This window comes from Vicugna pacos, chromosome 9, assembly GCF_048564905.1.
Source record: "Vicugna pacos chromosome 9, VicPac4, whole genome shotgun sequence".
Lineage (NCBI taxonomy): Eukaryota > Metazoa > Chordata > Mammalia > Artiodactyla > Camelidae > Vicugna > Vicugna pacos.
This window is the reverse complement of record NC_132995.1, coordinates 63,251,963-63,276,446: the sequence shown is the minus strand read 5'-3', so window position 1 is coordinate 63,276,446 and position 24,484 is coordinate 63,251,963. Positions and strand designations below refer to the sequence as shown.

General features: G+C 44.7%; 1 protein-coding gene and 1 non-coding gene across 4 annotated transcripts; one reads left to right on the top strand and one right to left on the bottom strand.

Annotated features, from left to right (window-relative positions):
- Positions 1-768: 768 nt before the first annotated feature.
- TRNAD-AUC (transfer RNA aspartic acid (anticodon AUC)) lies at positions 769-841 on the bottom strand. Its single transcript has one exon. It is a non-coding gene; the product is annotated as a tRNA-Asp (tRNA).
- An 8,859-nt stretch (positions 842-9,700) lies between these two features.
- On the top strand, positions 9,701-15,344 carry LOC102526650 (glutathione S-transferase Mu 4). 3 transcript variants are annotated; one of them, XM_006197417.4, is made up of 8 exons: positions 9,701-9,810; positions 10,077-10,152; positions 10,586-10,650; positions 10,952-11,033; positions 11,133-11,233; positions 12,020-12,115; positions 12,203-12,313; positions 14,836-15,344. In XM_006197417.4, exons 1-8 carry the CDS (start codon positions 9,775-9,777, stop codon positions 14,923-14,925), a joined length of 657 nt encoding a protein of 218 aa, XP_006197479.1. In that variant the 5' UTR covers positions 9,701-9,774; the 3' UTR covers positions 14,926-15,344. The 3 variants fall into 3 exon arrangements, with proteins under 3 accessions (XP_006197479.1, XP_015099751.2, XP_072824179.1); XM_015244265.3 differs by lacking the exon at positions 10,586-10,650 and having other exon boundaries at positions 9,722-9,810; positions 10,063-10,152; XM_072968078.1 differs by lacking the exon at positions 10,586-10,650 and having other exon boundaries at positions 9,776-9,810.
- Positions 15,345-24,484: the final 9,140 nt, after the last annotated feature.

The window sequence follows — 24,484 nt, the reverse complement described above, 5'->3', positions numbered from 1 at the left end:
CCCTTCCTGGCCAGGCTGTATCTGGCCTCTCATAATTTCAGTGTAAAGGGCATCATAGGGCTCCTGTCCCAAGGGCTCGGCCTCTCTAACACCTACCCAGCCTCTGCCCACCCTCCCCTCACTGGGAGGTGCAGTCCTTCCACCATCTGGACGATCCAGGGCCTGCTCCACCTACCCAGCTTTGAGGAGCGCCTGTTACCTGTCAGTGTTCAGGACACCCCCAGGGCAGCTCACTGAGACCAAAGACTGTTAATTCCTTAGCAGGTGCTGTGAGCGGGAGGTGACAGTCAGTCACATGTCTCTTAGGTCTTCCTGGGCTCTGAGCCACAACTTCGTCCCTCTTCTCTGATGGAAACACAAACAAAGCAGGACATGAAACTCTTCAGTCTCTTTCTTTGCCTAAGACCTAAAATAAGCAATCCGGGAAAGGACACACAGGTCTTTGAGGACCTTTGTAAGAATAAATCATATCCATGGGCTGTTAACCCCTTCTGCTCCCTCAGCAGGAACACTGTCTCGTGGTGATGTCAGAGGGTCTCCTGTCTCATAAAAGGGGATTTCCCCTGGAGGCCCCCATAACAGCAGGCAGATGTCAAAATAGCAAAGCTCTGTTCTGCTAAAAGCCATCCTATGAAGGGTCTCCAAAGTGTGGTCTCGGCTCAGATGATGAATTTTATTATGTCTATTTTACCTAAAGTCTCACCTAAAGACTCACTTTCTGTTGTTTTTTTGGGGTGGGTGGGTGGGTAATTAGGTTTATTTATTTAGTGGAGGTACTGGGGATTGAACCCAGGACCTTGTGCATGATAGGCACACACTCTACCACTGAGCTACACCCTCCCCCAAGATTCACTTTCTTGAAAGTCCATTTTAATCCAACGTTACAGCCTAAAGTATCTAAAGGGAAGAATGAACTGCTGAAATAATATACAGAATATTATTTCTCACAGCGGAGTGTTTGATAATTATCAAGTGGCAGAGAGTTCAGACTTGACGTCTTCGGACAAAATCCTGGAATGCGGATGTTCTGTGTTTCTGAAAAGGAGACAGCATGTTCTGTGAGGCAGCTGTTCAACCCCAGCCCATGAGAGATTCACCCAGGGAGCTTTTAAAACTACGGATGCTACCACATTTGGGAATTTTTATTTCATTTGTCTGTGATGGGGCCCAGTATTGTTTTAAAAGTTCTTCAGTTGATTCTTATGTGCAGATAAGGTTGAGAATTACTGCTTTTAAGTCAATAGAGCTTGAGGAAAGTCTGATCTTTTAACATAGAAGTTAAGCAACACAGCCAGGGTGTGTGCCTGAATTAGAGGACCAGGGATTGCCTGTGTCTTTGTAAGACAGTTTCCATCTTCTTGTTCTTAGTCTAAACCATTTAAATGACAAGTATCTTTCTTTCTTTATACTGTAATTGGCTATAACCCTTTCAAGTTTGCAGATCACTTACACTTGATCCTCATAGTCACCTTGTGAGATGGGATGGGTATTATAATCCTTATTTTCCAGGTGAAGAAAATCTACTTTGTTCAGCCTGAAGGCACTGATTAACCAACCTCCACCTGGTATGGGCAAGGGGCGAGGTAGAATTGCCCCACTGATGGTCCACGTCCTAAAACCCTGCGACACAGCCCACTGTCACCTTGGATAGATGTTCCCCACACTTCTGTGGCCCTTGGCCTTTGGTTCAATAAAGGAACCAGTGGCATTCTGTGACTGCGCTAGAGTGTCATTTTAGACCTTCCACACACTTTGTATAACAAAATATTAACAGATTACACCCATCTGCTCTGGGAAACAGATGATAACAAAAAAGTCAGAATGGACTAAAAAACCATGCAGACTCCATTTCATCAGTTGTGAGATGCATTGTTATTTTATGGACAAATAAGAAATTTACAAAGCACAACCATGTAAACGACAACGTGCTGTTGACTGTAAGACATCCTAATTTTAGAGAAGTTACAATATGGGGGGTAAAAGGTACATCTTGGAATCAATAAAATGGGTACTTCTCACCATGTCCTTTTTTTATGCTCCATAAGGAATGTGATCCATATTTTCCCAGGGCCCAATAGCCCAGAGTTAAAACGGGGTTGCCAGGACTCCAAGCATGTTCACTTTATGAGTCCTGTTCCCTCCCCAACTCCGTTATTCCTGGGAGTCTCCACAACACCTCTGCATTCCCACTTGGCTCAGTTGCTGCCCCTTCTGTGAGGCTGCTGGCAATTCTTTGGGACAGCCCCCGACCCGCACCCCAGGTTGCCTCTGAAAGCACTTTAGCCGAGCTTGCCAGCCATCCAGGAAGGCTCCATCAGTGGACTTTCCTGGGCTCATTTCAAACTCCACACCTGAGAAGTGGACTTCACCCTCGCTCCCCCTCCTCATTGTCAACAACAATAAGAAGGTACATCGCCATGTTGACTAAGGCAAGTTTTGGGACTTTATCTCAGACGCCAAGATCCCTGCGCTCCCTTTAGACATAGGGTAGAGCTCAGATCATTAAGCGCATGTTGAAATGTATAGATGGACTACAGGACCCAGTCATCTCTCTGGGTTTTGGAGCCCAAGGAAAGCAGTGCAAACACGTCCTCAAATGGAAGGAGGCCTACGTGTGGAGGGTGCCCCCTCCCAGCACCTGCGCTGACTCTGCTGTCCTCAACCACCTCTGTGATCATGGGCTGTGGCTGCCACGTAGGGTGAGCTGAAGACACTTGCCTCTTCTCTGACAATAACCCTCACCCCCATGCTGTGCCTGGAAAGTGTCTGTTGCTTCCTGTTTCTGTGTCCTTCCTCCCTCTGTCCAGAGTGATGACACCCACATCCGAGTGTACCTTCCAAGGTCCTGCTCAAGCTTCACTCCCTTAGGCTTCCCTGACCTTTCCCTCCTGCATCCTGTGCATGTTCAGACTGTCCTCCAGACACTTCCATCCCAGGTGGCCCTTCTTTGTGGCGTTCCTTCTGCTCCCGACCAGTGCCAGCCATTGGAAATACAGATGGTCCTGATTTAATGATGATTAGACTTTATGATGGTGCAAAAGCCAAATGTATTCAGTGGAAACTGTGCTTGGAATTTTGAATTTGGATCTCTTCCTGGGCTAGTGACACATGGTATGATACCTTCTGGGTGATGCTGGGCAGCTCCCAGCCAGCCACCCCACCTCAGGGCTAAACAACCCGTGCATTTACCATTATTCTGTGCAGGACAACCATTCTGTTTTTCACTTTCAGTACAACACTCATTAAATTACATGACATATTCAACATTTTATTATAAAATAGACTTTGTATTAGATGATTTTGCCCAAATGTAGGCTAATGTAAGTGCTCTGAGCACATTTAAGGTAGGCTAGGTGTATTAAGTGCGTTTTCAACTTACAATGGGTTTATGGGGAGGGAGATAACCTATTCTAGAGTGAAGAAAGTTTGTAATGATGCGAGCTACCAGTCTAATTTTAAGTGTTCTAGTTGTCCTTAAAAAGAGAAAAAAAGTAACTTTAATAATATATTTTATTTAACCCAATATATCCCAAATATAATTTCAATGTGTAAATCAACTTAAAATGATTAATGAGATATTTTACAAGTTCTTTTGTCCCTACTAAGTCTTTGAAATCTGATGTATATTTTATACTTAGAGCATGTCTCAATTCAGATCCTAAATTTTCACTGGAAATACTTAACCTATATGTAGATTTCAAAACATTTACAGTTGAAAAAATTAAGTCACATACCCAAACCATCCCAAATATACCTATAAGTTTTCCAATGACTGAACTGAGTATCAGCTTTTAAAATTAAACCAATTAAAATTAAATAAAATTAAGATTTGAGTTCCTCAGTTGCAGTAGCCACACTTCAAGCTCCCAGTTGCCACATGTGGCTGGTGGACCCCATATTGCACAGGGCAGTTCTGAACCAGAGGCTTCTTGAGGGTAGAGATTGGATCTGTACAGCTCACCGGGCACTTTTCACCTAAATCCTTTTAGATTTTAGAGAACCTTCTCCCCAACACCAACCAAGCTCTTGTTTCTATCCCCTCATTTGTCTTTGAAGAGCTTCCAGAGCTTGGTTTTTCAGATCCCTGGAGTTGAGAGGTAGGAACAGACTTCACTTCTTCCCCAAATGGTTCCAGCTAGAGGCTCTGCATTTCCCAGGTCTCAGAGCACCTGGCAGGCCAGGTGGGCAGGAGTGGCTGGAGCCACCCTCTCAGCCACTGGAAGGGAGCTGTCCAGGAAGAATTCTGTGCTCCAACCTCAGCTCAGGCCAGTGGACACTTCCATCCTGTCAACGATGGCCCCTCAGGGACAAGGGAGCAGAGAAGACTAAGGGAACATGTTCTTGGGTCAGTCTCTGCAGAGGGAAGCCCAGCGGGTATTTAGGTCCTTTCTTCCAAGCCAGAAGGTTCTTCTTGGAAGGTGGGTGGAGGAGGGTTGAAGCTGGGAGGATTGTTAACTCCATCAAGGTCAGTGTGGGAGAAAGTGATGTGAAAGTTTTAGTGTTAGAAGGTGAGGTCACAGTAATCCCTGCAGGTTCTGGGGGAATTACTAATCCTTGAGGCGGTACTCACTTTGCGCACCTGAGTGCCACCCCGCCTCAGAGACCAGGAGACAAAGTGATAGGGACAAGCTGGGAAATTTGAGACAGTCCCAAAACCAGGCTAAAGAGTTTCTCTCTCTCCTCTAACAGGAATAATTAGAGCGTGGCCCAGCCCAGCTTTGCTGATCCACCTCCCTCATCCACCTTAATCCAGGTTTTGCTGAGTCATTCAGCTTCTCTTGCAAGTTGCACAGGCGTGTTCTGAGCCCCTTTGTTCTTCTAGGTTCCCTCCTTTGCAGCTGTTGAGGAGCTGTGAGCCTCCTTCCAAAACAGAAGAATATTGTTAAGTTGGAGTGAATGACAAGGCTTCCTGAGGGATGGGAGTGGTTAGGGGCATTGAGAGGAGCACAATGGAAAGAGCATAGTCATTGGGGAGAGAAGAGCCAGGCTGCATCCAGTCTTTCCTAGTCATCTGAGCATGAAAAAGTTACTTAACCTCAGTTTCCTCTTTTTGTTGCAAAGAGGTTGGGAGAAAAGCCCAGATTCAGTTCACAGATGCAGTCTTCTTTGTTACTGTTAACTCACTCCACAGAGCACAGCTGTCACTTGTCTCCCTGGGCAGTGTCTTGCCTTCAGTGCCTGTGCTCTAATGGGTTCCAGATTGTGAGTCAGGCTCTTCCCCGCACTCAGGACCTAAAGAAGAATCTCTGCCTACAGAAAGTCAGCTGCTCCTTCCAGCCCAGAGCAGAGAGCTAAAAGAAGATGTGGCCAAAGTTAAGAAAACAATGTATGAACAAAATTAAAATGTCAAGAAAGATATAGAAAACATCAAAATGAACCAAAAATAAGTCTTGGAGCTGAAAAGTACAATAACTGAAATGAAAAATTCACTGGAAGGATTCAAAGGAAGATTCAAGAGTGAAGAAGAAAGAGTCAGGGAATCTGAAGACAGGATAATTGAAATTATTGAGTCTGAGAAACAGAAAGAAAAAAGATAGAAGAAAAGTGGACAGAACCTATGGGACCTGTGGGACACCACTGAGTAGACCAACATACACATTGTGTGAGTTCCAGAAGGAGACAAGAAAAAGGGACAGAAAGAGTTTTGAAGAAATAATGGCTGAAAGCTTACCAAATTTGATGAAATACATGAATATAAACATTCAAGAAACTCATCAAACAGTAGTTAGGATAAATTCAAAGAGACTCACACCAAAACACATTATAATCAAACTATTGAAAGACAAAGAGAATATCTTAAAAGCAGCAAGAAAGAAGGAACTCGTCACATGGAAGAGAGCTCCAAACAGATTATCATCAGATTTCTCTTAGACACCTTGGAAGCCAGTGGGTTGATATATTCAAAGTGATAAAGGAAAGAAAAACCTATCAACCAAGAATCCTGTATCTGACAAAACTGTCCTTCAACTATTAGGTAGAAAATAAGAAATTAATTATTCCCAGATAAATGAAAGCTGAGAGAGTTTGTTAACACTAGACCTTCCCTGCAAGAAATGTTAAAAGGAGTCTTTCAGGTTGCAGTGAAGGACACTGGAGAGTTATATGAAGCCAAGTGAAGAAATAAAGACTTCTAGTAAAGGTAAATACATGGATAATGATAAAAGCTAGTACTATAGTAACTTTGTTTAATTCTCTTTTTTTTTCTACATAATTTAAGGGACTAGTTCATTTAAAAATTATTAGTCTATGGCTTTGGACACACATGCATAAAGATGCAATTTTGTGACATCAATAATCAAACAAAAGGGACAGAGATGTATAAGAGCAAAGGATTCGAATGCTATTCAAATTAAGTTGATATCAATTCAAATTAGTGTTATAATTATTGGATGTTAAATGTAATCCCCAATGGTAACTACAAAGAAAAATAGCTATAGAATATACACAAATAAAAATGAGAAGGTAAAGAACAAGTTTCGTAGCAAAAAATCAGCTACACACAAAAGACAGTAATGTAGGAAATGAGGCAGAAAAAATTATAAGGTAAATAGAAGACAAATAGCAAAATGATAGAAGTAAGTCTCTCATTAATAATTTATTTAAGTGTAAATGAATTAAACTCTCCAATCAAAGGACAGAGATTGGCTGAATGCATTAAAAATGATTAAACTCTATGATATCTACAAGAAACACACTTTACTTTTTTATTTTTAAAAAAATTTTTATTGACGTATAGTTGGTTTACAATGTTGTGTTAATTTCAGGTGTACAGCAAAGTGATTCAGTTATATATACATGTATATGTATATATTCTTTGTCACATTCTTTTCCATTATATGTTATTACAAGATATTGAATATAGGACCCTGTATTATGCAGTGGGTTCTTGTTGTTTATCTATTTTATACCTATTGGTATGTATCTGTTAATCACAAATTCTTAATTTATCCCTCCCCCACTTTCCCTTTAGTAATCATCCCATTGTTTTCTATGTCTATGAGTCTGTTTCTGTCTTGTAAGTTCATTTGTATTATTTTTTAAGATTCCACATGTAAGTGATATCATATGAATATTTGTCTTTCTCTGACTTATTTCGCTTAGTATAATAATCTCTAGGTCCATCCATGTTGCTGCAAATGACATTATTTCCTTCTTTTTTATAGCTGAATAATATTCCATTATATATACCTTATCTTCTTTATCCAGTCGTCTGTTGATGGACACTTAGGTTGCTTCCATGTCTTGGCTATTGTAAAAAGTGCTGCTATGAACATTGAAGTGCATGTATCTTTTGAATTAGGATATTCTCTGGATATATGCCCAGGAGTGGGATTGGTGGATCATATAGTAACTCTATTTTTAGTTTTCTAAGGAACTTCCTTACTGTTCTAGATAGTGGCTGCAGTAATTTACAGTCCCACCAACAGAGTAGGAGGGTTCCCTTTTCTCCACACCCTCTCCAGCTTTATTATTTTTGATAATGGCTGTTTTGACTAGTGTGAGTTGATACTTCACTGTAGTTTTGACTTGCATTTCTCTAATAATTAGCAATGTTGAGCATGTTTTTATGTGCCTGCTGGCCACCTGTATATCCTCATTGGAGAAATGTCTGTTTAGGTCTTCTGCCCATTTTTGAATGGGATTTTTGTTGTTGTTGTTGAGTTGTATGAACTGTTTGTATATTTTGGAAATTAAGCCCTTGTCTGTCACATTGTTTGCAAATATTTTCTCCCATTGTGTAGGTTGTATTTTCATTTTGTTTGCGATTTCCTTTGTGGTGCAAAAGACCCAGGATTTTCTTATTCTTCGTTCCTTCTATATGACAGGATCTCAGCTTTTTTTTTTTTCCCCCAAAAAAAGAATGGATGGGTGAATGCTAACGTAACAATATCTGTTCTACTCATTTAAAATATTATTATTCTGTTTAATGTTAGTTTAAGAAAGACGTTTTCTCAGTGGAATCTGGTCATGTTTTTCTTCCAAGCTCAGGATGTATAAATCTTAGAATAACTCCTTTATTATGAAAATTAGAACTTTTAAGAGGGGCAGCACTTTTGTGTGTGCATGGCCACCATCACCTCCCTGTGGACACTGACAAGGGAATCCGCCTGACCTCGAGCTGCATCCTGAGCCTGGATCCAGACCTCAAGCCCCGACGACTGGCAAGATCTGAATATTTGGGGAGTGTCTGACACAGGGAAGGAGCTTTGCTGGTCTCTGGTGACACACTCTCCCAGCTCCCCAACTTAGCAGAGATGTGCAGACCTCTGACTCTGTGATTTCATAGGCATTAGATAGTCTACCTGTCCTCCTCAATCCCCACTCCATACTACATCTTGAGGTCTGAAACCTTTATTGAATACTGTGTTTATACCTTTCTATCCTTATAAAGTATTAGTTAACCTTAAACTTATTTTTCTGTAGTGTACCAACCTTGCATTCTAACTTGTAAAACCCATTTGTTTTTTACAGTTCATTTCATCTCTTTCATATATCCATTTCCTCGTAATATCCTTTAAACAAAAGAAAAGGAGACACAGGCCAACCTAAGTCCTATTCTCCTAATTTTGAAATAGTCTTCAACCTTCAAAACAGAAAGCTGACAAGTAGAACATTATTCTTGTGGAGGTTGTAACACAGGTCACAGATCACAGAGTGTCATCAAAGACCACCTGAGCCACCCTCTCCACAAAACCACACTTGGGACAGGAGCCAGGATCGGGGCTAGAATTCGTGGACCTGGGCGGCTGAGAGTCTCCTGGACCCACTCTGACTGTGGTCCTGAGGGCGGTCCTCCAGACTCCTGGCTGGCCACCCCCTACTGTAGGAGAGGCACCTCACCCCTCAGAAGACAGCTCTTCCCCCTTAGTCACATTCACCCCGAGACCACCACACTCCAGGTCACTGAGCCAGTCAATGTGAGGGACATTTAGTTGGCTTTCGAGATATCTCTGGACTGCTCCAAGATATCTTCTTTGCTGGGCCTGGTTATGTTAATAGAGTCACTCTTAAGGCCATAAACCACTTGATTAATTTATATTGGATCATTATCACTTTTAGCCACATGACTGAGGGCTAGGTCCTCCACAGTCCCTGAAAAAAAACACTGAGACCATATTTCCTTTTCTGCCTCTTCCCCTGAGTGATTCTTCCTATCCCAGTGATAGTCTGTTTTGGAACACTTGCTGCTGTCATGGATTATAAAGCAAGGGGCGGGGGAGCGTTAGGATGCCTGGGAGGCCTGATCTTCCTGTGACAGGGTCTGATTTCATCTCTCGATTTGAGGAGCACCACTTTGGCCTGTACTTCGCAGTAAGAGCCTCCCAGAGCCCGCGGGAACTCGGCAGCCCAGGGGCGAAGCTGAGCGGTGCCTGACAGGGACGGGGAGGGGGAGGAGTCTTGCTTTTGCTAAGATTCAGGCTTGTTTCGCGAGCGCACTGCTACCTTCCCCGATTTAGTCCAGATCTGACTGGGGGCGGGAACCAGGCGGCCCTCAGCGACCCGGCGCCGAGCTCGGCTCGGGAGTCCTCGCGGCTGGAGGTGGAAATGGTCTACTTTGCCTGCCCCATGGCGCAGACGCCAGCCCCAGGAGCCCCGGGTGCCCTCGGTCTCAGGAGGGCTGGGTAGTAGTTGGGGGCGGGGCGAAGCGGAGAGAGGCGACGGGGCGTGGTCTCAGGCCACACCCAGGCCTGACCCAGGCACCCGGATGAACTTCCAGCCCAGCCTTGCCAAGGAGGACCCACCCCCCCAGCCCCGAATCTACCGACGCTGACCATGGCCATGACCCTCGGTTACTGGGACATCCGCGGGGTAATCGAGGGGTCCACCGGGGCGGATGGGATGGAGGCGGGCGTGAGGGCGGGGAAATGCTGCGCAGCTGGGGACCGGTTCACCCAGAATCTTTTTCTCCCCGGCTTGTTGCAGCAGAGCCCCTTCCCTCCACCCCTCCTTCTCAGGTGGGCGTGTAGGAGGGGCCGGGCAGAGAGGGGGTTATGGTGTTGGGGGGTAACTTGGAGCAGAGAAAGTCAGGTTATCAGCACCTAACACCTGACGTCTGTTAAGGCCATCTATTCTAGCTGGCTCATGCCATCCGCCTGCTCCTGGAGTACACAGACTCAAACTATGAGGAGAAGACTTACACGATGGGAGACGGTAATGACATCCTCATCCTGTTCTGACTTCCGCTCAAGTCATGCCTGTCTGATGCCAAGCAACCCCTGTCCTGGCCGTTTCCTTGCCTCTGTCAAACTCCACCAGCTGGAGCAGGGGCCTGCCTCTTCTGGAACCATTTGAGGCTGCAGCTGGCCGCCAAGGCAGGACATGAGAGTCTACTGCTGGGCCCCTGTATCAGCCGTTGGCACAGATTCCCCTTACTGCTTGCACAAACCCTTTGCAAGCCTTACTCATTTAGGTTCCAGAGCCTCTTAAGTGTGCTTTCCTCCCTGAGCTGGAATGTGAGACTTAGTGTTCAGATTCCAAAGCCATCTGTTCAGGGGGTCGGGCCTCTTGACTCCTTGGGAGGACCTCACAGGAAGGAGTATTTTTCTCTTGGGAGGTTTGGTTTATTGCACCTTCTTTACCACAGCTCCTGACTATGACAGAAGCCAGTGGCTGAGTGAAAAGTTCAAGCTGGGCCTGGACTTCCCCAATGTAGGTGCAGGGCATGCGGGTGCTGTGGGGGAAAGTGGATGGTGTCTCTCCTCCTTTTCCTTTCCCAGCTTAGAGGTTTCAGGATCAGGTGCCTTCTGCTCCACCTCTCAGCTCCCTAGTTCTCTCACTGCCTTTCCAGGATGCTCTATGTCCCAGCTCATTCAGTGATAGTACAGTATATTATTTAGTACCTCCCATGGGCCAGGGCCTGTGAGTGCCAGACTTCATCTCTGCCTTTGCTCAAGAGACGGGGTGCAGGGGAGCCTGGTGGTCCAACCAACCTGCCCTGTTGTTCTTGCAGCTACCGTATCTAATTGATGGGGCTCACAGGCTCACCCAGAGCAACGCCATCCTTCGCTACATTGCTCGCAGGCACAACATGTGTGAGTGGGACTGGGGGCGGGGACAGGGGAACAAGTGACCACACCCTGGGCTTTGCTGGAGTGTGATGCTGAATGTGAGCCTCTGTTGTATGGACACAGGTGGGGAGACAGAGGAGGAGAAGATTCGTGTGGACGTTTTGGAGAACCAGGCTATGGACACCTCTAATGACTTGGCCAGAGTCTGCTACAGCTCTGACTTTGTGAGTCCCCTCCTACTGGTTTGGGCTGAACAGAGTTTGAAAGGAGACTGGATTCTTGGTTCTTTCTACACTGATCCCTTTGTAATTTAAACTCTTGGAGCTACTAATCCACCAGTTCAGTCCCTATAGTGTCCCCAGAGTGAGCCTCATAACCCCACTGTGCATGAAGTGGAAATTCTGTCAGTTCCCACCAATGTTGGGATACAGTCCAGACTCCCCAGGGTGGAAATTCAGTACCTAGACAGGATGTTTATCTTGTTAGATCAGTGCCTCCTCCTTGGCAACTCAGGCAGGAACACATTTGCCCAGTAGACATCTCGGGATCAGATTTTTTTCCCTCTCCCTCCTTTTTAGCCTCTCAGATTCTCCTCAGCTGCCCAAAAACCACTCAGGTGTCCATACCATTTCTGTCTCTCAGTACTGGACCGTTCAACTTCTTTTCTGATTCTATTTAGTGTTGCCTGAGGTCTGAGTCCCAAGCTCTGTCAGGTCTCCTAGCACTGCTGCTCTGACCCATGGGTGGTGTTTGGAGATGAGTGGTGACAGGTTCAGGGATAGTGTGGTTTTGCCCTTTGCCTTCCCATCATCCATCACAGATGGGTGGTGGTTCCCAGTAGGAGTCTAGTGAGCACAGATGGGTTAAATTGGAGCCTGGGCACTGACCCAGGTGCCATCAGGGGACATGGCTGCTCACCTGGCATCTGGGATCAGGCACAGCCCTGGGAGGCCTGCTCTCTGCCCAGGGAGTCTGTGTCTGAGGCTGGTGACAGCTGGTTTCTGCCTCAGGAGAAACTGAAGCCTGTGTACTTGAAGGAGATCCCTGAAAAGATGAAGCTCTTCTCAGAGTTTCTGGGAAAGAGGACTTGGTTTGCAGGAGACAAGGTAAGGGGGACAGCTTTGAGGGATGATGAGCTGTCATTTGTCCCAGTTTCAGAGTTTGGTGCCCATACCTCCTTTGCCTTCCTGCAGCTCAACTTTGTGGATTTCTTGGCTTATGACGTCCTTGACCTGCACCGCATATTTGAGCCCAAGTGCCTGGATGAATTCCCAAACCTGAAAGACTTCATGAGCCGCTTTGAGGTGATTCCCCTGATCCTTCTAATATTTATATCTCTTGTCTTCTCTCTCCTCCCTGATGCTTTCCTATTTGTGGAGATAAGATGAAGAATACCTAGCATTCATTGAGGACTGCTGCATCAGAATGTGTACTCAGGAATTTGCACGTATTGTATCAGATTTAATCTTTATAACATTCCTCCATCATAGAAGAACTATTACCTCCATTTTACAGATAAGGAATTAAGCTAAAAGTTACTTACAAGTAATTGCTGAAGGTCACAGAACCAACAGAGATTTTACAGGGGTCCCAAGCATAGCACCTTGTGTCTGTGGTTAGCAGTCAGTGGCTGTCTCTTCCTGTACTGAAAAGAAAAGACTCAGTTCTTTTCCTTGTCTGGGTTCCATATGGACTGTGCGGATGAAGGAGAACCTTCAGGAATTTGTTTGTAGCTCGCATTAGTAGAGTTGAGACACAGTAGGATTGACATTAAGTACCAAAAACAGAATATTTTCTCCCCATCTCAAGCGGGCTCTGCAGCAATGGGATCCTGTCTGGGATTGTACTGAGATTCCCAGGACTGTAGTTAGTGCTGGGATTTGAGTATGTATGTAGGTGTTCTGTGAAAAGATTTTATTTTGACATCTGTTATGGTGGGCACTTCCCTCCCTCCCTGTCTCCCTTCCCTTCTTCCTTCCAAGACTCTGTCTGGGAAATGGGATAGTACATTTATTTTAAGTCACATTTATGATCTGATTTCCCCTCTTCGTGAGGCACTGTGTCAGGCATAGGGGGATGCAGACGTAACAGAGGCCTGGCACCCACCCTCTGGGGCTCAGAGCAGTTGGAGAACTACAGGAATACTGAGCTGTGTGGTGTGTGTGGTACCATCTTGGTGCTGGAGGAGCACAGCCTGACCTCACCTCACAGCTCATCGTCGGTCATCCTCATTCAACTAATTGGAGAGCAACAAAGCCTGTTTATCACAGAACTGGGGATTTGGGGCATTAGTCCAATAGGTTTTTCAGCCTACAATTTGTTTCCCATCCCCACTTCCTATTATGAAATGTGGTTTCTCAGCTACTTCTCTTCAGCTCTGGTTTTGCTCCAGGCTTATTGGCCTTGAGAATTTTGCAAGAGATGAGATAACTACCTGGCAGGGAGAATGGAGACAGAATGTGGGCAGCAATGTGTGGCCTGTTGGGCTCTGGGCTGTTGGGTATAGGCAGCCTCAGGATATTTGAATCCTTGGAACATGTTGGACATTCTCTGTCTTGGGAAGATGGTGCACAGATACACCTGAGTGTCATCCTGCCGTGTTGGCTGCAGCAGGACTGGAGATGTGATAGGTTTTTGGCCCAGTGAGACTGGGTTCAGGGACCAGGCCAGGCAGTTGGACTCTGCCCTTTAAGTGGAATAACTAGAGCCTGGCCTGGCCTTGCTGCTTCAAAGCCTCCCACTGCCTTTCATCCAGGTTTTCCTGAGTCGCAGGGTGAGATCTGGTCTGTTCTGCATGCTGCTCAGGCACTTTCTGAGCCCCTTTGTTGTGCTAGGAGTCCCTCTGCGGGCAAAACTAGCAGCCTGCCTGTGAAAAAGCGGAATTCTAGTGCAAAGTGGGAAGGCTAAGTCCTCCTGTGCTCAGATGGGGAGGGGAGTGCAGCAGAAGGAGCAGCGGATTGGAGGAGAGACAGGCTGTGTTCTTACTAGTTGCATTAGCATGAGGAAGGTGCTTAACCCTGTGTACCTCAGTTTTGGTCAAGAGATACTAGAATCTGTCTTGTAGGTTAGTCATGTGGAGGTTCTAAACCCTCAGGCACACTGAGGGTTTGGTTGTAGACGCCCACAATAAAGTGAATATGGCAGTGAAGCAAGTCACATGCCTTTTTTGGGTTCCCAGGGCATGTACAAGTTATGTTTGCACTCTACTGTAGTCTATAAAATGTCCAGTAAATTATGTTAAAAAAAACCCAACAATGTACATACCTTAATTTAAAAATACTTTGTTACTAAAAATGTTGACCGTCCTCTGAGCCTTCATTGAGCTTACTCTTTTTGCCATAGTAACATCAAAGGTCACTGATCACAAATCACTGTAATAAATACAATTATAATGAAAAGGGGGAAATATTGGGAAAATTACCAGAGGCACGAAGTGAACAAACACGGTTGGAAGAATGGTGTTGGTTAACTTGCTTGATGCACGGTTGACAGAAAGCTTCAAGTTGTAAAATACACAATATGTGTGACTCACAATAAAGTGAGGTGCCGTGGAATGAGGGCTGCCTGGATATCATTATATCTAGTGGGTGTGCAGCATGTAGCACAGCACACTCTCCTTTTGGGGTAAGTCTTGTTAAGATGATCACATCGGTTACAGGAAATTGAAGAGGTAACTTACCAAAACTTGGGACCCCAGGAGGATTGTCTTTTGCTGAACATCTGACCCCACAAGGAAGGGCTGTACCACATCCCGAACTTGAGTAGAGCTGCTTCAGCCCCAGTGGGGCAGCTGACCTTCGTCTGACCTTCTTCTTCCCACCCTCAGGGCCTGAAGAAGATTTCTGCCTACATGAAGTCCAGCCGCTTCCTCCCAGGCCCTTTGTACACGAAGAGTGCCGTGTGGGGCAACAAGTAGTGCCCCGGAAGGCAGGAGCCGGAGTGCGGAGCCAGCGCTGTGCTTGTGGTGCCAGGGCCCTGGAGAACAGCTGGACCTCCCTGCACCCCCACCACCAGGTGTCTCGTGTCTCCTTTCTTTCCACTTGTCCCCACTCAGGCTTTATTTAGCCCCTATGCCTTTCCCACTTCCCATTCATTCAGGATCTTTATAGCTCTACGGCACTCCACACTCCTTCCATGAAGTCACCTCCTGACGTTTCTTTTCTGCTTGAAAGCCAGCCAGACTGTCCTTCCTTTCTATGGCTGTGTCTGACCAGACCCCTGGCCTGTAGAGCTCAGGCCTGAGCTCCCAGCACTGCCGTGAAGACCAGTATTGGCCTGGTGTGCAGCGTGGTCCCTGCCCAGCCCTGTCTCATCACCAATAAAGCCTTGATCACACCTGCTGTGTCTTATCTTTTTCCCTCCTGGCCACCTGAAATATCCAAGTGACCCTGCTGCTTTCAGAGAACTGAGAGGTGATGCTGGCAGTGGCTGGTGCATGGGGATCCTGTCTGGTAGTGAGGTGTTTTGAGACTTCTTTGTCCTATTTTCTGACACCCTTAGAGCAGGGAGCCTTAGTGAGCTCTCTGTAGAAGGGAGGCTCTCTCTGAGCCTCCATTCACCCCTCCTTCATTATTAGGAGATCATGTTTGTGTAGAGCTTAGTGAGTAGGGCCTAGAGTGGTAGGAATCCCCTGTGGAGAGAGCAGGATTCTTCTCTTCTTCAAATTGCTAGGTAGGCTTTATCACATCTTCAATATTCTAGGATCTATTTCCATTCTTACGTTAGATGCCATCTAAGTGCCCTCTCCAGGCTGATGCACAACTATCATTCAGAAGCTTCTTCCTTGGTTTACTCTCTCATTTTCTTAGTACCCATGAGATAAATGTTTTTAGTCCTTTCACATCTGAAAATGTCTTGCTAGTTTGGTTAGGTATGGACTTGTAGGAAGAAGACCTTGAGCATTCTGACGGCTTCTAGAATTCAGCATTGCCAATGAGAAGGGTGATGCCGGTCTGTCTTGACTCTCTTGTAAATGGCCTTTTTTCTTTTTAACTTAAGAAATTTTTCAGTTCTTCTTGCCATGGTGAGGTATCCAAGTCCTAAGTCTCTGTGGGGTCTTGGGGCCATTATTTCCCTCCTGTTGCTGGAAATTATATATAAATCCACCTATAAGAATGGAAAAGACTAAACTAAATTGAAGACTCTACCCTGGAAGACACAGATTCAAGAGGCACATAAATGGTGTTTATCTGGACTACAAAATGAGGGAGGCTTCTGAAGGCAAATGCCACAAACTTACATAAATTGTTTGTCAAGAATTCAAATTGGAGCTGGCAACAAGTAAGTGTGCTTGTTAGGCAAGAATTGTTTTGAGTCCGAAATGATTGCCTAGTTACAAAGGAAACCTTGAGACCATAAGGTTGCAGCTGGTGGATACCGTTTTGAGAACTGCTTGTCTTGCCCTTGAGTCTTCTAAGTTCGGAAAATTCATGTTCTCAGTGATTTAGGAACGTGTCTGAAATCACATCTACAATGGCCACCTGGCTCCATTTTGAGCGCCTGAACCACAGTTACTCTGTTTTCATTTTTCAGTGCATCTGTTCTTTAATGGTTAAAGCAAGTGTAAAATGCATGTTTGATAGACCACAAAGCAGGCTATTCAAGTTAGCATAGAGTTTAAATTAAATCATGTATAAGCAAGCATTTATCCCCCATACTTCAGTAAGTGGAAATGTCTTCCATCACATCCTTCCATGAGCATTGGAACACGAGAATTCTCCAGTCACCAGACACCAGTCACTGCATCCTCTAGAAGTAATATTAAGTCACACTGTAGAGGGGTCTGCTTAAGAGTAAGTTTCTAGGAACTCAGGAGTTCCCAAACCGTGCTACCAAAAATAGTTGCTAATTTGGGGTTCTGTTACTCAGGCAAGGTTCAGATGGGAGAAAATACAGCAAAACAGCAAAGACCTTTTTTCCAAAAATGATATATGTAAAAATAGAACAATGAAAAAAGGGCCAAGTCTTGAATGGGCATTTCCCAAAGGAGAATATCCAAATGGTCAAAAGCATCTGGGAAGGTGCTCAACATCACCAGATACTGGAGAAGGTACAGACACAGATCCTATTACATACCTACATAGGGTAAAATTAAAAGGACCAACAATAGTTCTTGAATCTTGGAGTAACTGGAACTGTCCTTCAGTGCTGGTGAGATAGTCCTTTGGAAACCAGCCTTATCTGCTAGAACTAAACCTACATTTACCCCGTGCCCCTGGAACCCCACTCCATGTTATATACCAACAGGGATGTGTACTTATGTTTTCCAAAAAATGTGTACAATAATGTTTGAAGAAGCTTTATTTGAAAGAACCAAGGACTGGCAATTTTCCAAATGTCTATCAATGGGACAATGGACAGATAAACTGTGATGGGTTATTATAATTCCACCATTCATATGATGGAATACTGCAATGAGTACACTACAATAAAAATAAAAAGGTATTGCTGCACACAGTGTGGATCATTCTCAAACACACTGTGGACTGAGGGTTTAGAAACAACAAAGTACCTACTACAGCATTCCATTTTCCTGAATGTCAACAGGCGAAATGAATCCAAAGTGACAGAGGTCAGCTGAATGGTGAGCTTGTGTGTTGGGGGGTTCCTCTTTGAAGAGCACTGTGCAGTGCTCGAAATGTTTTCTGTCTTGATCTAGGTGGTGATTCCATAAGAGTGCGTATACCTAAAAGTCACAGAGCATACACTAAAGAGTTATGCACCTCCTGCGTGTGATACACATAGATACTGTCTTACTGTTACTTTGCTTGTGTTTTTCTTCATCATCTCTCCCCATAGGACGTAAATACCTAGAAGGCAGGGGTTTCTGTCTCTTCTTGTTCAGTGGTGTTACAAATGTTTTTACCACACCTGGAAAAGCAGCTTAAACATAGCGGGTGCTCAGTGAATAGTTAATAAGCAAGTTATATTTAATATTATGGGGTTACTTCTAATATTCATTTGATTTTTATTCATGCCTACTTCTTGGGTAGCTGTGTGTATACATCCTTAAGTTCTTCTTTGCTCCTAACATTTCACTTAAAAATCTGTACCTATTGGCTGTCCACATGTGCACACACTATTAAATATTTACTGGCTATGTAGCATTCCTTCCTGTAGGTAAAGTGTAATTTGCCTAGTCAGTCTCACATATTGGGCACGTGGAATTTTCTAATGTTTTGACTTTCTTGACAACACTTTGGCTTAAGCTGATGTCTTCCTCTGGTTTTGTTTCCTTTATTTTGTAGATCCCCAAGCAGACCCTGGAAGGCAAAGAGTAAGAATGGGTTTATGCTTTGAGAGTAGATTATTTTGTTACTCTGCAGAGAGTAATTTACTTGCTGGTGCCCCCAGCAAGGCACATGGACCTGTTTCTCCAGTACCCCAGGCACCTGCGCTCCACAGTTTCATCTTATGCTAGTTTTATGGGATCACAGGCATACCTTGCAGTTTTCCACCTTTACCTCTTGTTAATTGTTTGTTGGCTGTGCATGTTTCCACCTGATGAATGAATACTTGTGATGAATCCCTGTCCATTTGTTAGGTAGTTAGTCAGACATAAGTGGTGAGACCCAGGAAAACAGTATCTGGGGAGAACCCAAAAGAGATTCTGCTCCATTCAATGCAGGTAAACGCCGGTAAACGAGTGACTGCTGAGAAGGAGCTACAGTCCCCTGGCGGAGCATGCACAAAGCCTAGGATTCCTTGTTCTCAGATGATCCTACCACTGTGAAACATTCATATATTAATTTCCTTATAACAAAGAAAATTCTGGGAAAAATATGAGCAATTCAGGTACCCTTAAGTCTCGGCTGTCAATCAAGATGACGTGTCTCTGCTGGCAAAAGCAAAGCTTAAAAAGCTAAAATCCTCTGCTTTCGGGGTCATTGCCTCCCTCGGCTTGGCCCGCTTGTCTCTTGAAGTGTGTTTCTTTCCCAAGTAAACCCTGCCAGTACTTTCCTACTGTTATGTCTCAATTCTTTGTTGCGCCAACAAGAACTGAAGTCAGGGCGGCCCTGCTGTCACCCACAGTAACAAATGAAACTCCCTGTGTAAAACGGTGACCATGCTTGCCTCAAATTTATCCAATTCCTGGATCAATTATTTAATGATGAGGTAGTGGCAGTCAACACTTTCTTTTTTTAAATAGGCACAGTAGAAGTAATTGTAGATCTTGAGCTTCTTACCATGTAGCAAATAAATACAAAAATTGATTAGAATAATCAACAAATATGTTTGTAAAACTCAACATAGCATAAAAAGCTAAAGCACACTGTTTTTGGAAGACTGCTTCTGTATCAGACTGGACTGGCTGAGATGTTAAAGGGTCTCTTAAAGCTGGTCCATCTCCTTGATTATTGTCACTATTTTTTTAGAACTTTAAAGAGCAAATCATGCGTCTGCCTATGTGTTTTGCCAATTTGATGCCATGAGTATCTCTGGGACCCCTTGAATGACAGGTAAACTGTGGCACTGGAGCTGTCGCTATGCTTAATCCCATCACCCACATCGATGTGTGTGACAGTTATTAAGTGCCTACATATTCAAATATTGTTCTCCCTGTGAGGGTAATAAAAACAGAGGGTACCAGTTTCTGGGACTTGTTAGACTAATTTTGGCAGTGACTTGTTAGAAATTTCTGTACACCCTTTTCAGTCATGTGGATAATTTTGTTTTGTTTTGTTTTGTTTGTTTTTTAAATGTTTTTTTTTTCTTCCTCCTCAGAGCCAGGGCAGTTCCCAGCAGGGCCCTCAGACGCTTGGCCAGCCCAGCCCGGCTCTTCATCTTTGGTGTGATGGGGTTGCTCCGCCTCTGTTCCAGGGCCATCGCAGTGGCCAGGTGCTGGAAGGCGGCCTCCAGACTGACTGTCACAGTGGCTGAGGACCGGTGCCCGGCTGCTGGTGCTTTTTGGACACGGGGTCTTCCAGCACCTGCCTGACCCAGCTCCCCCAGCCCAAGTGGGCAGCTAAACAGGACCCTGATACACGGTGGTGTTAGAGCCTCGCCAAACAGCGATCCCAGACTTGCCCCTTGGGGGATCCGTTTTAAAAAATACATTCAGTTCATCCCATGTAGCCATGTCAGCAGCTCCTGATCAATTACTGTCCTGGTGCAGGTCAGTGCTGCCTGGCCTGGAACAGTGCTCGGGGGACTCCGAGGAGGCCTGCTGTCTGACAACCAGAGTTACCCCAGTCCATACCCTGTTTCCTGGAGGGCCAGGCTGCCAGGCCACGCATCACGGTCTCTGCCCAGCTCTCAGGCTCTTGTCCCGATCTGCTGCCTTGTGCCTGCAGCGATAGCCCCCAGAGCAAGACAGTTTCCCAGTCCTCCCTGCAGTCAGCCCTCCCTGCTGGCTGGTGGCCAGGGTTGTGGGTGCTCGTGACTCCTTCCTGCCGCCTAGAATTTGCAGGGCAGTGTTTTTCCAGTTGCAGCTTTTGACCCAGTATCAGTCTAGTTTCTTCATGTCAACACTGCTGACAGTTCAGACGGCATAATTCTTGGTTATGGGGGGCTGTCCTCTGCACGGTGAGTGGTTAGCAGCATCTCCAAGCCCTCATCCCCTAGATACCGGTAGCTCTGCCCATCCTTGTGACCATCCAAAGTGCTCATAGACTTTGCCAAATATCTCTGAGAGGCAAAATCGCCCCCAGTTGAGACAACCAAAGTAACGGATGGAGATTAGCATTTTTTTTTTTTTAAAGAATAGAATTTAAAAAAATCAGAGTGGAACATAAGTCGTTAAGGTAAATCTTCCTTGATGAAACTTTCATTTCCCTTAATAATGTATCCATGTATGTCTTGGGTCATGTGGCAAATGTATTTTTGTGAGGCTTGCTGGATGAGACTTCTGGAAAACTTTCAGGTAAGACACAGAGCTTCCGTAGACCCCAGATGGTACCTTTCCGCACAGCTTCCTCCTCCCTCTCCCACTCCTGCTCCCTCTGTCTTCTCTCTGTTTCTCAAATGCTCCCCCCTCTGAGCACAGAGGCCTTGACACTGAAACAGCACATTCTGGCCTCTAAGATATTATCGCTGACGTTTGGCTTTAGTTCATAAGTGACAGTGATTTATACTCATCCTCACTTGTGTTGTCCTTTGCGGGTTAGGGCATCAGGCCACACTCATCTGTAGTGTGTGATGATTTATGTAAAGTATTCCTGCTTTGAGGTTTTGAAAAAATTTCCAGAAAATTCCAGAACCGTGTCCTTTTGTTATTTTTTCTTTAAGATGCTCTTATTACTTTATTCAAGATCTTTAGCTCTTTAACACATCTTTTGATATTTTGTGTTTTTTCTGTTTGTTGTGTTTAATTGTAACATTAATTAGCCGTCACCTGAGAGAAATGTTTCCCCAGTTTTAGAAATTGTTTGACTGATTTTTAGGTTTCTTTCTCAGCCCTGATTTTCATTAACTTATATCCTTTCGTTTTTGTTATTAGACTAATTTTGCGTTGACATAGCTAAAGTTTTCAGAGGATCAAATGGTTTCACAAAAATACATTGATTTTAATGTGGAATTTTTCTTCTTGTTTCTTATTTTCCATATTTTTTTTATCTTGAACTTGGTTCCTTCTCTAAATATTTTCAGCCCGAGTTTGTCTGCCTTTCCTTATTCAAAATAATATAAACAAGTAAAAAATTTTTGTCTAGTATACAATTTCACAGTAAGTTCTCCTTGGTTACTTTTAATTTCTTATTTTCAGATTAAAAAATGTTCTTTGATCCTGGATATCTATGATTACATGGACAAGTCTGTAAAAAAAATAACAAGACGTAGGACACCTTTTAATTCTACTTTTTGTATTTATTTCTAAATTATAGTACTTTGCTCTGAGGCTAGATCACGTAGAATTTCTGTTACCGTACTTGAGCGTTCAGAAGGTCTGCAGTGCAGCTGGAGGGAAGTATGGAATGCAGCCCAGAGTCACACTAGAGGCAGGCCTGCTGGACTGGTTGTTGGACACAGTACGTTTTGATGTACTACACAGCGTTCTGTAAAATATGAGGACTTGTCAACACTGTACAGTCAAGAGAGAGCACGTGGAAATTCAGAAGATGCGGCAACACTGGCACTGAATCTCAGCCAGGCAGCCACTGGCTGCAGTGACCCCCATGAGCCCACTCTCCACTCTCCCTGGTCCCCACTGCCCCCTCTTGCCCTTCCCAGACCCGCTGCACCTGCTGTGTGATCATCTGCATCTGTGTCTGCTGGGCCAGCCCTGCTCCTCCTTCTGCACGACTGTCCTCTTCCTTCTGGTGGGGCCACCTTTGCTCTTGTCTCCAAAGTTCCTTGTCCTACCACATATCTCCTGTTTCTCCTACATTCAACGTCCCTCTCTCTCACTGCCTCTCAGTGTTTCAACACTTAAAACTTGTTTTATATTTTAAAAATCTCTCCCTGTATTTCCCAGCTGATGGCCAGCACTTGCTACCCAGGACTGTCTTACTCACGGTGTCTGCCAGATGACAGCATCTCAATGACTGTCTTATCAAAAAGGAATGGCTGGATGCATGAATGCTCACAGAACAGTATCTGTTCTAAGTAGTTTAAATGTTCTTATGCTGTTTAACATTATTTTTAAAAAGCCATTTCTCAGTGGAATCTAGTCATGTTTCTGTTCCAAGTTCAAGATGTAGAAAACTCGCAATGACAGCTCCTTAATGTGTTATGAAAAACGACTAGTCAGAGGGGCAGCACGTTTGTGTGTGCATGGTGGCCTTCACCTCCCTGTGGACAAAGTGACAAGGGCATCTGCCTGACCCTGAGCTGCATCCTGAGCCACATCCTGAGCCTGTACCTGTTTCCCCAAAAGGTAAGGAGGAAAGATCCCAGTCTTTGTCTTACCTGAAAGACAAGATTACAGGCAGGTACTGTGTAGTGAAAGTGTTTAGAGGATTTATTTAGAAAAAGAAAAGTACAGCTCCCACAATGGGGGGCGGGCTGATCTAAGGGGGAGTTGCAGTGGTCTTTGTTTTGTCCTTTCTCTTATACCCTCGCCCAGAGGTGGTCTCTTGATTCTGGGCTCTTGCCCCTGGAATGCTTAGTCATGTTTGACCCCTTTGCGCATGTCCTTACCGATGGTGTACACAGGAAAACCCAAGGCGAGGGCAGCGAGGGGGGTGATGGTCCTAAACCGCAGTGTGAATTATATTACAGTGAGTATTAGGTCACGTTTCGCTAAGTCCTTCTTGCTAGTGAGCAGTTGCAGCTGTCGGGTTCTAATGGGTTTCTTGCTGGAGCTCATTTAGAAGTAAAGTCCCTTTGTGCAGGAGGCGGGCATAACGCCATCTTTCGGACCGTCCTGCCTCTCCTCTACCCATCTGCCCAGTGCCCCCACTTACCTAACTATCTAATAGACCCAGCCTGGAGCCCTCCAGGAGTGTCTGAGGAGCATCTGCCACAGGGCCCGAGCTCTGCTGGTCTCTGGTGACACTCTCTCCCGGCTCCCCAACTTAGAGACATGTAGGCCTCTGACGCTGTGAATTTTTTTTTATTTAAGTCCAGTCAGTTTACCATGTGTTGTCAGTTCCTGGTATACAGCATAATGTTTCAGTCACACAGGTACATATATATTTGCTTTCATATTCTTGTTTGTTATAGGTTACTACAAGACATTGAATATAATTCCCTGTGCTATATACAGTATAAACTTTCTGTTTATGTATTTTATATATAGTAGTTAGTATCTGCAAATTTCAACCTCCCAATTTATCCCTTCTTACCCCCTACCAACACCCAGTAAACATAAGTTTGTTTTGTATGGGAGTCTGTTTCTGTTTTGTAAATAAGTTCATTTTTTAAAAAAGTTTCCACGTATAAGTGATATCATGTGGGTGTTTTTCTTTCTCTTTCCGGCTTCCTTCACTTAGAATGACCATCTCCAGGTTCATCCATGTTGCAGCCAATGGCATTATTTTATTCTTTTTTATGGGCGAGTATTTGATTCTGTGATTTAATGTGAATTAAAGTCTATCTGTCTCCTCAACCCCAACTTCATATATTATCTTGGTAGTTTACAATCTTTACTGAATGCTGGGTTCATACCTTTCTATCCCAAGGAAATGTTACCTAATTTTAACTTATTTTTCTAGTGCATCAATCTTGCATTTTAACTTGAAATCTCATTTGTTTTTTAAAGTTCTTCTCATCTGTTTTCAGATGTCCACTAATTTGTAGCATCCTTTGAACAGAGAAAGGAACCACAGGCCAACCTGTGTCCTACTCTCCTAATGTTGAAATGGCTTCAAACTTCCAAGGGAAAATTTGGGAAGTAGGATATTGCCTTTTTGGGGGTTGTAACAGAAGTCAAACATCACAGAGTGATTTCAAAGGACACCTGAGCCAGCCTCTCATACAGAAAATCACACAGGGGTCAGGGGCCAGGATCGGGGCTGGAATCCGTGGCCCTGGGCAGCAGAGGGTGTGCTGGGCCCCCTCTGACTGTGGTCCTGAGGGTAGTCCTCCAACCTCCTGGC